This window comes from Balaenoptera borealis, assembly GCF_965194805.1.
Source record: "Balaenoptera borealis genome assembly, chromosome: 20".
Taxonomy (NCBI): Eukaryota; Metazoa; Chordata; class Mammalia; order Artiodactyla; family Balaenopteridae; genus Balaenoptera; species Balaenoptera borealis.
Genome location: NC_138879.1, coordinates 22,211,212 through 22,227,745, shown reverse-complemented (window position 1 = coordinate 22,227,745; position 16,534 = coordinate 22,211,212). Strand labels below are relative to the sequence as shown.

At 52.2% G+C, this 16,534-nt stretch overlaps 2 protein-coding genes across 2 annotated transcripts in view; both read right to left on the bottom strand.

The window, feature by feature from the left end:
* Positions 1–16,534, bottom strand: part of GRN (granulin precursor) — a 257,459-nt gene that overhangs the window by 53,364 nt on the left and 187,561 nt on the right. The window lies entirely within an intron of this gene.
* On the bottom strand, positions 1,954–8,938 carry FZD2 (frizzled class receptor 2). The gene is made up of 2 exons (XM_082372521.1): positions 5,132–8,938; positions 1,954–2,232 (listed from the first exon to the last, which is right to left on the bottom strand). The coding sequence occupies exon 1, from the start codon at positions 7,811–7,813 to the stop codon at positions 6,116–6,118; it is 1,698 nt and encodes a 565-aa protein (XP_082228647.1). The 5' UTR covers positions 7,814–8,938; the 3' UTR covers positions 1,954–2,232; positions 5,132–6,115.

The window sequence follows — 16,534 nt, the reverse complement described above, 5'->3', positions numbered from 1 at the left end:
GGAGATGAATGACAGTAATGTGATATGCTGTGACAGGTGAGAACACAGTGTGGGGACAGGATTGGCTTGGGATATGGCTCTCTGCGGAAGGGCTACCTGACCTCAGGTAAGTTCTGAGATGCTAGGAGTTCATATCCAGGTGAGGGGAAGGGAAGGGCATTTGCACCACAGGAACGGTATGTGCAAAGTCACAGAGCATGGTTGGTCTGAGAACATAAGGGTTCTGGAGGCTGGCACGTGTAGGGAAGAATGATGGGAAGTGAGACTGGAGACATAGGAGCCAGATCCACGTCATGGAAAGCTGTATGTGCTGAGTGAGGGCGGGAGTTGGGACATGCCTTGCAGGCTTCACAGTATTTTAAGCAGGGGAGTTAGAAACTCAGACCCCATACTCTGCCTTCTCCCCACCCACAGGACACTAAACCCAGTACGCTTAATTCCCTACAAGCCATATCCCATGCCAGAGTTCCCTGGGAGGCCTAGACCTGGAAGGAGATGCTAATTGATTCTGGGACACACCCAGTGCCACCTGGAGCAGTGGCTGGGCATCCTCTCTCCCTCCTGTCCAGGATTCCTGCTGTCACCCCCCAGTCTCCAACCACGACCACTGTGGCCACCTCAGGCATACTCCCTCCTGTCAGTCACATGCTGGGTGAGGCCAGAGATCAGAATTAAGCACCTTCCTTCCTACATTCCTTCCCTGCCCACCCTCTGACTCCACCATCCCCAGGAGCCGAAGAGGCTGGCACACCCCAGGCCCCAGTCAGAGGAAGGAGAATAGGGAGACCAGAGCTTTCTGGGGGAGCCAAGGCTCTGGGCTGTACCCTCCCCTCCCACCAGGCTGAGGATGGTGATTAGCCGGGTTAATTACATCCAACCATTTCCGACTGGCACAAGCCCACCCACCCACAGAGCCTGCCCAGAGGCATGCAGGCCTGGCCCAGGGTCAGGATGCTAGGGCGCCAGTTACCCTGGGAGGGGTCCTGACCCCTGCAATGGCCAAATGGAGGGTGGTGGTCCTCCCCTCTCCAGGACCTTCTCCTCTACCCTTCACCCCAGGTCTCCTCATCACCTCCTACCCCCAACCTCCCTTTTTTTGCTCATCCCCACACAAATCCCTTTCCCTCCCCTCCCCGCTCTTCCCCCCCCCTCCAAGTTTGGAATGAAATCATGGGGCTCTGAGTTCCGCACGAGGCCCCGACATAAACACTCTGATTGGGGCTAATTATAAGGGCCAGGTTGGGAGGCTGGAACCTTCAGAAAGCTTGGCTTTCAAACAAAGGGCCCAGGGCTCAGCCCCCGGCCCAGGCCGGCTCCTCTCCAGACTTCATGAGGAATAAGGAGGGGTCCGGGGCTACAGGCAGTCCTCTGTAAACCCAATCAATGGTCTATGAGCTTGTTCCATGTCCCAGGTCCTATCTTGTCCTTTCTCGGCTGCTTTCAACTTGGCCCTTCCAGGCCTCAAATCCCAGGGCCTTCCCAGATGGCTGGGAAGAGCCGCGAGCCGGCAGTGGAAGGCAAGGCAGATGGGGAGGCGCTCTCAGGCTATGAGACTGGGGATGGGGCAGAGCAGGGGGAGGGAGAGGCGCAGGGGGAGGGAGAGGCGCAGGGGGAGGGAAAGGTACAGGGGAAGCCAGCTGTGACAGCCCTAGCCCTAATTAGCCAGCTTCAAAGCCGGCCAGCGAGAGAGCCCGCCTGCGTGTGTGCCCTGCTCACTCAGGCGGGTAAGACATTTCTGTCCTAATCAGAGGAGAGAAAGGGAGAAAAACACTGCCCACCACCACCCCGGGGATCCTCTAGATTGTGAGCTGGTACCCTGAGTCAGGGAGAAAAAGTGGGAGCACAGGAAATCATTCTGCTTTGTTAAAACTACCAGTAACAGTAAGTCCAAAAGTCCTCAAGAAATGTACATCCTTTGATCCAGTGATTCTATTTTTAGGAATTTATCCTAAGTAATTGGAAGAGTGCTACAATTTATTGAGCTTCTACTATGTGTTGGTTCTGTACATGCATCATCTGATCTAATCTTCACAACAACCTTGCAGACAGGTACTATCACCTTTTACAGATGAGGACTGAGGCTCAGAGGTTAGGAGACGTCCCCAAGGGCTCACAGCTGGCACTGTGTCATGCCAATGCCTGTAACTCCCCACACATGGTCTGTCTCTTTCTTCTTTTTTCCCTCGACTACGAAAGTATTAACATTCATTCCACTCTGTTGCATCTTGATACCTGCAAGAGAGACAGGATCTAGTGAATAACCTAGTTTGAGGGTGTTCCTGGTTTTGTAGGTCCGATGGTTTTCCTGCCTGACCCTCCTTTCCACAGCAGAGGGAATTACAGGCTCGGGGATACTGGAGTCTGAGAAGGTAAAGGTTGCCCCATGGAGAAGTAGAGCTACCCAGTGATGAAGACTAGATAATGTCTAAACCAGGGACTGAAAAACCAGCTTGGGGATGGTGTGGGGGAGGGGTGTGCAGATAGACAATGCATAACCCCCCTAAAGTTACATACAAAATTGTGTTCCGGGGTCTGGCCACTTTTTCCCAGGAGGATGTCCAAAGATATTTCAGGTTCTCAGAGGAGTCAGTGGCCCCAGAAGTTTAAGAGGCATTTTGAGGTGAGGAGACTATGTCTGGAGAAGGAAGGGACCCTACTACAGTGAGCAATGGGATTATCAAAGGGATGATGCCTCAGAAATGGCAGGAGCTTGGGCTCTGCTCCCCCAGACATGTGCCCCACGGCACCCTGGGACGGCATCTCCCCACTTCCAGAATCTAGCCCAGATCAGGGATCCCAACACCCTCTTGGAGAGCTTTTTGGAAAGATCTGGAAGTCCAGATCCCACTGATCCTCACTCTTTGGGGATGTCCAGAAGAATTTTGTCTTAGAAAACCTTAGTGTTCTTTTCTGGGGCACTTCAAAGGACAAACAGTTTGTCAGGAGTGGAAGCATCTTCAGGAGGGGCGTCTGGGGATGGGGGGAGGAAAAGCAAATGTCTGATCCATGAGGCAGGGGAGTCTGGAGGAGAGATGCCCTGCTCCTAGAGACCAAGCACTGCTGCTCCTTTGTGGGAGGGGGTATGATTGGGACGGCAGGTAGAAAGCAGCCGTGGCCTAACACCTGCCCCAGGCCTGGGGGCCCCAGTGGAAGGGCTTTCTTACTGGGCCCTTGACCCTTCACCAGACAAAGCCTCCCTCTTCCAGATGGAGGGACCAACCCACTTACAAGGGGTAAACCATGTCCTATCTAAAGGGCGACCTAGAAATCTGTGAAAGTACACCTCCAAGCCCATGTGTTTAACTGGGTTTTCCCAACAAGGGAGCGGAGACAGACCTCTCTCCAGGGGTGGCAGTAAGCTCAAGTGTTTCACTTATGGGTCTCCGCTCCAGGGCACTTTGTCCTCTAAATCCTCTACACCCTCCGTCTAAGAGTTGTTTCATTAGAGCAATGAGAGCAGCCAGAGAGAAAGTTCCCCATACTTTCTGTAAGGTAATTCAGCCCTTTAGAGAAGGGAAGGGCATCTAGAAGATGTATCCTTTCCTAGAGAGGCAATTATCTTATTATCTGTCCTCTCCCCAGCCACAGAACCTATTTTTTCAGTGTTCTCAGGCCCTTTTCCCCCTCCGTTGGTGACTTTGAGGGAGGAGGGTTGAGAAGGATCTTTACCAAAATTCCCTCCCTCCCACCCCACTCTGGGAAGAAAATGGTATTGTTGTTAGTCTACCATCTCCTCCTGCCATCAGCATGACGGTCCACTGACAAAATGTACCCAAAGCACACAGGACTGGGATCTGGGGGCTGAGAGGCAGGGGAGGCTCTTCCCAAATCTTCAGCAGAGACAAGCACTCCTCTTCCCACTGGGCTTCATCCCAGCCACTGGAAACCTCCCCCCACCTCCCCATCCCCCCCTTTCGCAAGCTTTGGCCATTCTTTCCAGGAAAGACGCTCACAATTTGTTTGTAATTTAACTCTTTCCTGCAGCCCTTGTGGGGTTCCTTTAGAATCTTGCAACAAATGGAGCTACAGGGCGGTGCCACCTCCCTGGCCTGCTTCTTTGAGAGTTGAGGGAATCTCCTGTTGGGACTTCACACATACCATCATTTGAGAAAAGGCTAGTTTTAACTTATAATGTTGGCCACTGGTACAAATCATCTGGGGGAGGGTTATACATTTGGGGAAGGGGACTCTGCTGAAATCCCCAGGCCTCATTCAATTCCCAACAAAGCCCCACATACGTGTTCAATTACCACCAAACATTTCCAGATCCCCTCCCCCAACATAAACTAACACACGCAAACACTTCGAAGTAGGGGTTCTAACTTACTTTCTCCCTTATCCCAAAGCCTGCTAACAAAGGGTGTTAAGGCACCATTTTCCCTACCACAGTTTGGCTGAAAAAGCAGGGAACCTCTTCTCCACCCCACCCCCAACCAACTAGGTCAGGGGGAGATGGAAGGAGGAGGTGTGGTTTGGTTAAACTAATAAAATGTTACAACCCTGTTAAATACAATTAAAGGGCTAGATCTCTAGAAGATAATTAAATGCACTTTATTATTATGATTATTAGCTTTAATTTGCACTATTATCAAGAAACAGGAGATGCTGAAAAGTTGAGTTATGGGGCAAACTTGTTTCACCCCATCCCTTGGTCTTCAAATCGATCCATGGTAATTAAAATTCTAAAATACTCCAAATAGTTGAGGGAAATGATGTGTATTGGAAACTGCAATTCTCATACCAGCGTGAAAGATACTTTAAGAGAAGTCTTGACTTTTATTTGTGGGGGTTAGGGGGAAGATAAGAAACATGTTATAAACATTCTATCAATCTTGTGTTATAGAATGTCATGTGAACACTCAACCCCACCCCCACAGTCACAAAGAGCCTGCCCAGAGCCTTCTTCCAAAGCAAAGATACCCACGTTTTTTTCCCCCCTTCCCCCTTCTGGACAAGTTTGAAAAGAAACCAGTCTTTTGTCAAAGGAAAACTAAAAATCCCACCAGCCCATCCATCCGTTCCCTCCCTCCAACCCAACCCATTTTATTGCTTTTTGAAAAACAAAAACAAAAAACCCCAACAACAGCAAAACCCCACACATAGCGCACAAACCACCCCACAAACTGCTAACCTGAATGCCAGAGGAGATAGTCAGTTGGGGGTGGGGGGGAGAGCAGGCGAGGAGCAGACAGCAGGGGAAAGGAGAGAGATGCAAGGTGATCTCCAAATCCCAGCATCTGCGAGCTGATGATGCTCCCCCTAAAAATGGAGGCGGTCAGGATCGGTACTCAACGGAGTGGGGTGGGGAGGTTGGGTAGTTTCAAAACACACATCGCAAAACACTTTCTGCCCCCTCCAAGCGCTCGGGGCAGCGAGTTGAAAAGAAGAGTCAGAGAAGAAAGATCTTCCTGCCAGCAGGGGGGTGGGCCCGGAGGGTAGGGGTGTAGGCCATTCCTCACACGATCTCCGCCCTCTCCCCACCCTTCGGTTCGGGTTGTTTTTTTTTTTTTTTCCACGTCTTCATCTCCTTTGGGAAGTTTCCAAAGATCGAGTGAAGGAGACAGGACAAGTGAGAAAGGGGGAAAGGGAAATCAAAACGAATCCAAGTCTTGATCAAAAGTATCCAACTGCTTCCACAGACCCAGCGTCAGTGAGAAGGCTCACAAATTTGGCTTTAGAACCTGAAAGTAACTCCCAACTACTCATAGCCTCTTCCAGCAGGCCCAGCCCTGTCAAAGCACCAAAATACTGGAACCGAAGTAGGGGGTGGTGTTTGAAAGGGGACTGAAGAAAGGAGAACCCCCCCAACTCCCCCTCTTCCCCATTCCTCAGGCCTGGCGCCCCTCACTGCTCCCCCCCCCCTTTTTTTTTCCCTTTTTTCTTTTAAATAGAAAATATATAATTAAATTTACAAAAACTATTTACAGTTTTAATTACAAACCTGGTGGGGGTGTTGGGCAGAGTTCTCTTTAAAAAGCGACCTAAAAAAGAAATGGTTTCGATTGTTCTTTATTTAAAAAAATAAAATAAGGAGTCTGTAGGAGCCCACCCCCCCTCCCTGGGGGCGGAGCGCGAGGTGCCGGCCCGGCTGGGGACGCGGCGCCGGAGCTCCGGCTCACACGGTGGTCTCGCCGTGCCGGCTGTTGGTGAGACGGGTGTAGAACTTCCTCCACGAGTGCAGCGTCTTGCCGGACCAGATCCAGAAGCCCGACGTGATGCCCACGATGAGCGTCATGAGGTATTTGATCATGTAGACGGTGAAGTCGGGTGACATGCGCGGCGTGTAGTGCGCCGGGCACGGGATGGCCAGGCTCTTGCAGTGCTGGCTCACCCACGAGCGCTCCCAGTGCTCTCGGAAGGCCTGCTCGTAGAAATAGCAGGCGATGACGATGGTGGCGGGCACCGTGTACAGCACCGAGAAGACGCCGATGCGCACCATGAGCCGCTCCAGCTTCTCCGTCTTGGTGCCGTCGTGCTTCATGATGGTACGGATGCGGAAGAGTGACACGAAACCGGCCAGGAGGAAGGACGTGCCTATGAACAGGTACACGAAGAGCGGCGCCAGCACGAAGCCCCGCAGCGGGTCCAGGCTGTTGAGGCCCACGAAGCACACGCCGCTCAGCAGGTCGCCGTCAATCTGGCCCATGGCCAGGATTGTGATGGTCTTGACGGCGGGCACGGCCCACGCGGCCAGGTGGAAGTACTGCGAGTTGGCCTCGATGGCCTCGTGGCCCCACTTCATGCCCGCCGCCAGGAACCAGGTGAGCGACAGGATGACCCACCAGATGGAACTGGCCATGCTGAAGAAGTAGAGCATCATGAAGAGGATGGTGCAGCCCTCCTTCTTGGTGCCCTGCACCACCGTACGGTAGCCGTCCTCGGAGAAGCGCTCGTTACACACCACGCGCTCCTGGAGCACGAAGCCCGCGATGTAGGCCACCGACACCATAGTGTAGCAGCCTGACAGAAAGATGATGGGCCGCTCCGGGTAGCGGAAGCGCTGCATGTCCACCAGGTACGTGGTGACGGTGAAAAAGGTGGAGGCACAGCACAACACGGACCAGGTGAGGATCCAGAGTCGCGCAAAGCGCGTCTCTTCCTGGGAGAAGAACATGGAGCCGTCGGGTCGCGCCGGCTCGCACGGAGCCGCGCAGTCGCGCTCGCCCAGAAACTTGTAGCTGAGATAGGACGGCACCTTGAGGACGCGCGGACAGTGGAACGGGTGCTCCAGCGTGGCATAGCGCGGGGGCGAGCCGCCGCCACCCGGGCCGCCCGGGGTGCCCCCCGCACCCGGCTGCAGGCCCGGCGGCGGCGCGGTGGTGAGCAACGCGGGCGCGCCGTCCTCCGAGTGGTTCTGGCCCACGCAGATCTGCTCCGCGCCGTGGCGGGGGAAGTGCTCGCAGCGAAGGCGCTCCGGCCACTGGAAACCGAACTTGTTCATGAGCGCCTCGCAGCCCTGGCGCGCGCGCTCGCAGATCGAGCGGCACGGCGGGATGGCCTGCTCCAGCACAGTGCACACGGGTGCATACATGGAGCACAGGAAGAAGCGCAGTTCGGGCGAGCACTGCACCTTCACCAATGGGTAGAACTGGTGCACCTCCAGTCCTGCGTCCTCCTGGTTCGTATGGCCCAGAAGGTTGGGCATGATGGTCTGGTTGTAGGCGATGTCCGTGCACAACGGGATGGAGATAGGCTGGCAGAAGCCGTGGTCCGGGATGGAGATGCCCTTCTCCCCGTGGAACTGGGCCGGCCCCGCAGCGGGCAGCAGCAGCAGCGGCAGCAGCAGACGGGGCAGGGCGCTGCGGGGCCGCATGCTGGCCGCCGCCCCCCACCCGGCTCCCGGACGCCCCCCCGCCCCCGCCCCCAGCCCCGAGACCGCGCGCCTTCCCCGCCGCCGCCTCGCCGCGGCCGCCGCCTCCCGCGTCTCTTTGCAAACTTTGCTCGCGGCTGCCGAGTTGGGGAGGCCGGGCGGGGGAGGGGGGCGGCGCACCCGCCCGCTGGCTCGCCGAGGTCGGACTGAGTCGCCGGAGACACCGCGCGCTGCTTGCCCTCTCTCTTCCTCGTCCTCCTCCTCTCGCCTCTCCCCTCCCTTCTCCGCCCAGCGACTCCTTTGTGCCTTCCTCCAGCCCTCACCTCGGCCTCTCCGATCCCAATTAGTCGGTTTCAAGGGGGCCCCCGCCGGCGGCCCCGCCCTCTCCTCAGCCCCCCAAAAAAGGGATCCTTGAAACCGCCCCGTCGAGCTCTAAGCACCATCCCAAAATGTTCTCTCGGCCAATGAGATTTAAACCCGAGGATCAGCCCCGAGGGCTGGATTGGTCAACCACAACATAATGAGATCAGAAACCAGATGCCAACAAAACTTCCCCCCCCCCCTTTTGCTTTTTAAAGAGACAAGCTATTATTATATTAAGGGCTTTTTGCCCAGCACGGGATTTCTCTGGAGTCGCGGCGGCGAGATCCGGAGACACACGTTCCCCGAACTGCGGCGGACCCGAGTCACTCAACCCTGGATCACTCTTCTTCCGGGGGGCCACGGCGCTCTCCGGGGTAGGGCCTCTTTAAATCCTTGCCTCCGCCCCTGCTCCTCGAACCCCACCTATTCCAGTCCAATTTTTCAGATCAAGTAAAAAAAAATATTAAGTTTGAGAAAAAATTGTTTAAGGGAGAGTTTTTTTTAAACTATCAGTTTACAAAGACTTTTCTCTCAGCCCCTTCCCATGGAATCCAGACAAAATTTCCTGTCGCCCTATATGTAGACCCCTAGGAGTTTGCCTCGCTCCTCCCCCTGCATACACCCTTAAATAACCCTCTGAAAAACGAGAGCCTGTCTCTTTAAGAGGCTCTTAAAGGGGCCTGGACTCCGGGGCGTAATTGCCCCGTAGCGAGCACAAAGGAGCCCATTATGGTTCTTTGTGTTCGGTGGCACCTCAAAGTGAGAAAACTCAGGAACTCAGGGGCCCCGAGCTGGAGGGTTGGAGCGGGGGTGGGAGGGGGTGAGGTGAAGGAGAATAGCCTAGAGCTGCGGCTTCTCCCTCCCCTTTCTTCCGAGGCAAATCTTAATTATGCAAAGTAAAGTTTAGTTGCCATAACGAGGAGGTCTTAATCGGAGGTTAATGGTGGGGAGTGGGGGATGACGAGCAGTTCTGAGTTGAAGAGATGACTCTTTTAGGACGTTTGGGGGAATTTTCCTCCTCTCTCTCCACCTCTGCCCCCGCCCCCTAAAAGCTTCCAGATTTGGTCTCCTAGGAGAGAGGGGAGTTTTACCCAAATCTTAAGTGATTCCACACCAGAAACGGGTGGTGTGTGTGGTGAGGGAGGAGGCTGGGCGGTTGTGTGGATTAACCCCCACACACACACACACACCCACACTTACCTGGCTGCGGGTGGATGGCGGTGGCCAGCAGGGTTCCGGCTAGCTTAGAAAGGTTTTCTTCTGTTTTCCCCCTTCTTGGATTTTAAGTTTGAGAGGGGGTTCTGGGGAGGGGAGCGGGAATTTGCATGTAAATCTCCTGGGCCTGGTACTGGATGATGGATCAATTATTTTTATTGTCTCTCAGAGGGAAGGGGGGACACTTAAAAAGAAGAAAGAAAATTGAGTTTAGAAAACCCCTTTGCTTCTCTGTATGGGCCAAATCCTCCCAGCCTGGCGAGCTGTTTCCTGATCCAATCTAGAAAAGGACTGCTTTAAAAACAAAACAAAAAACCAAACAACAACAAAAAGAGAAACCTAAGAGAAAAAAAGAAGAAGAGAATAGGAAGAAGGAAAGAAAATTCTAAGTCATAGGTAAAAACAATGGATCCAGGTTTGATAGGATTCAATTTTTTTTTTTTTTCTTGATTGAATGAAATACAGATTTTCAGGTTCTTTACAACATGAAAATTCTCCTTATCATTTCCTGGAGAGGTCGACTTTTCACTACTTTAGGCAGAAAGATTCCCTTCAAAATCAGGGGGCTATGCCTTAGCTCTCCATTTTATTTCCATTCCATTCCACCCACAAGTCCACCTTCACCCCAGAGCAGTCTAGGGATGGGAAAATTGTGCTGTCCTGCTCTGTGGGACCCAAACTAAGCCCAAGGTGCTGCTTCTTCAAATCTCCCCTCCTACTCTACCTCCAGGACATCTCTAGAGCTGGTACCAAGCCTCTGAGCTGAGCGGTGAAAACAAAAAATGAGTAAGACAGGTTCCTCCACTCCACTCAGGAAGCTCTCACAGTCTGATAGGAAATTGAGAGTAAATCTCCAATAGAAATGCAGCATCTTCAATTTCCTTCCATGACAAACCTGTTTTCCTACCCTAGGGCCAGGCTTGAGTGACAGCTATCCCTTCCCCAGCCACCCCCAAGGCAAAGGGGGAGCTGAAGCTGGAAAACAGAAATAAAAGACATCCTTTCATTCACTCAGTCAACCTTTCATTCTGCAACACATTTTTATTGAGTTTTCTGATTTTAGACCACTGTGGTAGGTGCTGTGGGCAAGACAGAGAAAAATGGCAGCGTCCCTGCCCTTTAAGAGTTTACGGTATCCCAGAAGAAAAGTGATCCTATGAAGATCTTACATTTATCTAGCATTTTTACCTGAAATGGATACCTAGTAATTGTAATTACTACGGTTTATCGAGCACTTACTAAGCACTGCGCATACATTATGTGTATGCCTACAAAGTAGGTATTGCATTGTGTTTATGGATGAAGAATCTGACCTTGATGAGATTTGGCAACTTTCTCAAGGTCACGTAGTAAATGGCAGAGCTGAGATTTAAACCCAGGCCTGCTTGAATCTTAAAGCTGTGTTCTGTCTCCTACACCACACAGCCCCTAATGTCTATAAAAATTGTGTGCTTTTACGCACTTACAAATATATATTGACCATCAGACCCAACCCCTATTCCTGTGGAGCTTATATTCTAGTGGGAGAGATTCACAGTCATCACATAGTCACTTTAATGGATGTAAAATTGCCACAGGATTGAGTGCTACGAAGGGAAAGTCCATGGTGCTATGAAAGCATACTTGGGGAGGGAATTTGACTGAGTTGGAGCGGACAGAGGAGGCCTCTGAGGTTGGACTGAGAAGTAAAATAGGATGAGGTAAAGAGAGGCCAGCAAGTGTGACACCTGCAGGGCCTTGCAGACCATGTGTAAGGTGCTAGGTATACAAATATGAACTTAGGGGCTTTCCCTGCTGGTGCAGTGGTTAAGAATCCGCCTGCCAATGCAGGCGACACAGGTTCGAGCCCTGGTCTGGGAAGATCCCACATGCCACGGAGCAACTAAGCCCGCGAGCCACAACTACTGAAGCCTGTGCGCCTAGAGCCCGTGCTCCACAACAAGAGAAGCCACCACAATGAGAAGCCTGCGCACCGCAACGAAGAGTAGCCCCCACTCGCCGCAACTAGAGAAAGACCGTGCACCACAACGAAGACCCAATGAAGCTAAAAATTAACTAATTAATTAATTAATTTTAAAAAAATATGAACTTATAATCTCAAGGCAGGGATAGGTTTTCCAGACAGAGGGAACACCATGTGCAAGGGTGTAGCACTGAAATGGATGGAAGGGGCAGGGGGCACAAGTATACAAGCACTTTGGTCCTGTTAGAGCCCCGTGAACATCTGGGAGAGTGATGGCAGGGGAGGTTTTATTTTTATTATTATTATTTTAATTAATTAATTGATTATTTATTTATTTGGCTGTGTCAGGTCTTAGTTGCGGCACGCAGGATCTTTGTTGCAGTGTGAGGGCTCTTCACTGCAGCGCACAGGCTTCTCTATAGCTGTGGCGTGAGGGCTCCAGAGCGTGTGGGCTCAGTAGTTGTGGTGCTTGGGCTTAGTTGCCCCGCAGCATGTGGGATCTTAGTTCCCCGACCAGGGATCGAACCCGCGTCCCCCACATTGGAAAGCGGTTCTTAACCACTGGACCACCAGTGAAGTCCCGGCAGAGGAGGTTTTAAATAAGTAGGGACCTGAGATACTGTGCACATAATCTGGACTCCTGGAGGTGGAGATGCACTGGAGCGTTTAGGGAAGTGAAATGGTCACACTTAACTTTTATATATTTTTATTTTTCATTTTTAAATTTTTGGTCGTGCCGTGAGGCATGTGGGACGGCATGTGGGATCTTAGTTCCCCGACCAGGGATCGAACCCGTGCCCCCTGCATTGGAAATGCAGAGTCTTAACCACTGGACTGCCAGGGAAGTCTCCACACTTAAGTTTTAGATGGTGCATTTGGACAGTTAGGAGGAGCACGACTTGAGTCAGCTCAGTCAGAGATACCAGTTAGGAATAGATTGCAAGAGACCAGGCAAGAGATGCTGAGGGCGTGAACTGAGCCAAGGCAGTGTAGAGAAGAGAGAGTAAGGGAGGAGGCCAACCAAGGTTTCTGATCTAGATGCCCTGATGTCATTAACCAGGCTAGGAAATGCAGGGACAGGCGGATAATGAGCACAGTCAAGCCAGGTCAAGCCTATAGTATGTCCAAGAGAAGATGTCCAGAAAACAGTTAGCTATTCTAACACAGGGCCAGGAAGGAGCTCTGGGTAGATTTAGATCTGGTACCTTTAGCCTGTGGTTGAAGTCATGAGATTGGCTGAGATCACCTAGGAAAGGGGATTGGGTGAGAAGACTAAAGTTTTGGGGATGTCAATATTTAAGGGCCATGAGCTGTGGAGGAGGGACACTGAGAAGGAGTGGTAGGGCCAGGAAAGATTCTAGCCAACAGGAGAATGTCCCAGACTTGTTTTTCCTGGATCTTGAGAGTCTCAAGTCAGAATTTTTATTTACCTTGTCTCAGTTGTGAGAATTAAATGAGATAGATTATGGCACTCGCTTGACCTGATGCTAGGCTAAAAGCTTGGTAAATAATAGCTATTGTTTTAATCCAACAAATTATTGAACATCTACTATATGCAAAGCAGACAAAGTCTGCAGAGACCTAGGCTGCAGCTTCAGGGAGCTTACAGTCTAGCGGGTGACGGTCTGCGGAGAACCTGGCTACTGTTCCTTCCTGAGGAGTATTTCCGGTTGGTCTGGGGCTTCTGCTATTGGCTGGGAACCCAGGTGTTCCCAGTGCCCAGTGCACTGCCACTTCTGCCCCAAATCCTGGGACACTACTGTCAATTATCTCTTGGCTTACAAATCTGGTATCTGGGATAACTGTTGAGTGCCCACTGTAAAGATGCCACCCAGGGACTTCCCTGGTGGTCCACTGGCTAAGGATCCACACTCCCAATGCAGGCGGATGGATCCCTGGTCAGGCAACTAGATCCCGCATGCCAATGCGGCAACGAAGATCCCGTTTGCGGCAACTAAGATCCGGTGCAACCAAATAAATAAATAAACATATTTTTTAAAAATGCCACCCACTCCATTCTGTGGGATGGTTTGTTGGAGCAGAAGTCTCAACCCTACCAGAGAGTAGAGCAAATAGCTGGTGGAGAGGAAGGAAACCTGGTCTGGGGCTCAGAATGCCTTGGGGCTGCAGCCTTCGCTCCACCTACGCCTATTGAGTGGCCTCAGGCAAGTCATTTTCCTCCCTTAGCTTCAGCTGCCTCATTTGCATGAGGGGATCATAAAAACATCTATCGGGACTTCCCTGGTGGTCCAGTGGTTAAGAATCCATCTTCCAATGCAGGGGCTGTGGGTTCGATCCCCGGTAGGGGAACTAAGATCCCCCATGCCCAGGGCAACCAAATGTGCACGAGAACTAGAAAGCCGAGACGCAGCAACTAAGAGAAGCCCAAGAGCCGCAACGAGGATCCCACGTGCCACAACTAAGACCCAATGCAGCCAAATTAATTAATTTTTTAAAAGTCTATGGATTTTACCTTTGGGCCAGATGTAGGGGGCTGTGAAAATAATACATTGGGATCATCGCAACAGTCCTTGCTGGGTGCCACCTGGACAAGGTGAAAGGCTTGTGTGTTATAGCCAGTCAACAACAGCCAACACACCACAGGTATGCTCTGAGAGCACAGGGAACTTCTCCCAGCTAAGGAAACCTGGGGGTCTCTACCCAGCACTCCCCACTCTTACGGTACCGCACGGCTTGTGGGATCTTAGTTCCCCAACCAGGGATTGAACCAGGGCCCTCAGCATCCTAACCACTAGACTGCCAGGGAATTCCCTCTGACGTTTCATTTTGCAAAGAAGAGTCCTGGTAATTGCATGTGTCCCTGTCTCCTTGCTTCTTTCGCATTAAAACCCCTTCCTTCCAGAGAAATCATCCTCCCTAGCAGTTATAGGTCCCCTCTTTGTTTCCTCAATCCCGGGTCAGTATTCTTTCCCTCCAGAAGCACTGAGGTCCCTCCACCCTAAAGGGCAGGGGTGTGTGTATCCGTTCAGGAAGGGGAGGACTGAGGATGAGAATGTGATTTCCGATACTTTGAATCCTCAAAGGTTTGATTGTCTGAGCAAAAATACTCTCCTCTCAATGGGGTAGGTTCTGGACGCTAGGTGGAAAACAGTTTTGAGTCTTCAGAGACTCTAGTTGGTTACCCCCATTCCCAACCCACAAGGTATCCCTCTGCTCTTTGAGAAGCTTCCTTTTCCTCCTTTCTTCCTGAGCCTGGAATCCACCTTTAGGTGAGATACCAAATTCCCTCTCCCTGAACTCCATCCTCCATTTAGTTCTCAGGAAACCAGCCCTTCAGGCACAGAATAATCAGGAAGTCTAGGACTCCTGGAGCCCCAACTTGTAAGTCCCATTCACTGCACTTCACCCTCCTCCGCCCCGAGTTCTGGGGACAGAGGGGGTGGGGCATTGGCAGAGTACAACCGTTATCCCCTTGATCCCTCCAGCACCATTTCCCAAGGTCTCTGGATGGCAAAATGGGCCACAAAAGGATTAAACAGATATAACAGATGATCTATTAATTAAGCATTTTAATTAGCCCAGGCCTAGGCCGAGCAAAAGCAAGGTGTGGGCTTCTCAGAGCAGACTGGGGAAAACAACGCTGAAAATATCAGTGCTGAGTTTGGTTAGTGAGGTTCTTGGGGGTGATTGCCTTCTTGGCCCAGGAAATAAGCATCCCTGGGAATGAATGAGTCAGATAGTTTGTCTCTTGGAAACTTCTAGAACCTAATGCCAAGAGGAGAGGAATGGGGGAGCCTGAACCGTAGACTTGTAGATGTGGAGGGGTCCTCGGGGGGATGGGTATGGGGGTGCTCACGAGGGAAGGAGAGCCAAGACAAGTTTGCTTCTGGGTTGGGGCGCCCCTCCTGCTCCAGCAGAACACACACTTCCTTTCCTGGGGCTGCACCCCATCTCCTAACTTGCCCTTTTTTCCCCCTCTTTCTTTCTTCCTTTTTTCTTTCCACTCTCCCTTGTCCCCTTCCCTTCTCCCAGAATTTCTCTCCTTTTTCTCCAGGCTGGGCCACCTCACCCCCTCCCCTTTCTCTTTCCTGTAACTTAAGCTGTTGTTGGGAGTTGGAGGAGCTGGGCTGGTTTGAAAGGAGGCCCCACTGCTTTTCAGGGAGGAATTGAAACCCTGGAGCTGGGGGTGAGAGGAGGTAGAGGGGGAGGGGGGCAACTTGAGAAATCAAAGCGGCTGCAGCTCCATCTGGGAAACCAACTTTGATTTACTAGCAAGGACCTGGCTCTCCAACCTGCACCCCCAACCCAGCCCTGCCCACTCCCCCTCCTTCCCTGGACTTTGCTTTGTGGTGATAACTGGGGGGGAGGGGGCCTGACTCCCTCCCCGAGCCTGAAAGCCTGTTCTTGTCCTGGGAGAACCAGCCCAGAGGAGCAAGGCCCAGGGGACCCTGGCTAAGTGAGGCTGCAGATGCTTCTAAGGGAGCTGGGTATGGGAGGGGAACCCTGGGAAGGAGGAAAGCCCCTCCGTCCAGGCAGCTTGGCCCTCTAGACCCGGTCCTCTCTGGCTAGACTGGACCCCCTCCCCGGAGATGTGGGGCTGGGCTGGGGGTGCCGACAGGAGGCGGCCAGGGCTGCTTCATCTGTCTGTGGCCTTTCCCTCAGAACTGGGAGGTTGGGGACTGGGGGTGGAGAGTAAGAACCAGAAAAAGAAAATGCCTGAGAAAGAAAAGGAAAATCTATTTGAGCAGATTATTTTGTGTTGAAATTCAGTGTGGGCCATGGACACCACTGGGCTCCAGTGGAGACTCAAGGCCCTTCTGGAGGGCAGTGCCTCCTGCCTGCTCCCTTCCTCTCCCATCCCGTTTCTGTTTCACCTTACCTCTCCTCTGTCAGATCCTTAAACTCCTCGAGGTGTAAGGTGCTCTCTAACGGAGCCTCTGCAATGGAAATAGGGTCCCAAGAGTCCTGGACCCCAGGGCCAAGGTGGGAATAGAGAACAAACTGAGTCACAATCCCAGGAGATGCTTGTGCAGCTCTTTGACTGACCACCTAGTCCTCGTCGGTGGGGTGGAGGAGTGGGTTTTTTTTTTTTTTTTTAATTTTTTGGCTGTGCCATATGGCTTGTGGGATCTTAGCTCCCCGACCAGGGTTCAAACCCAGGCCCCGGCAGTGCAAGCGCGGAGTCCTAACCACTGGACCGGCAGGGAATCCCCAAGGGGTGG

Coding starts and splice junctions, on each gene's coding strand:
- FZD2 (XM_082372521.1), bottom strand. CDS start 7,813: ATGCGGCCCCGCAGCGCCCTGCCCCGTCTGCTGCTGCCGCTGCTGCTG.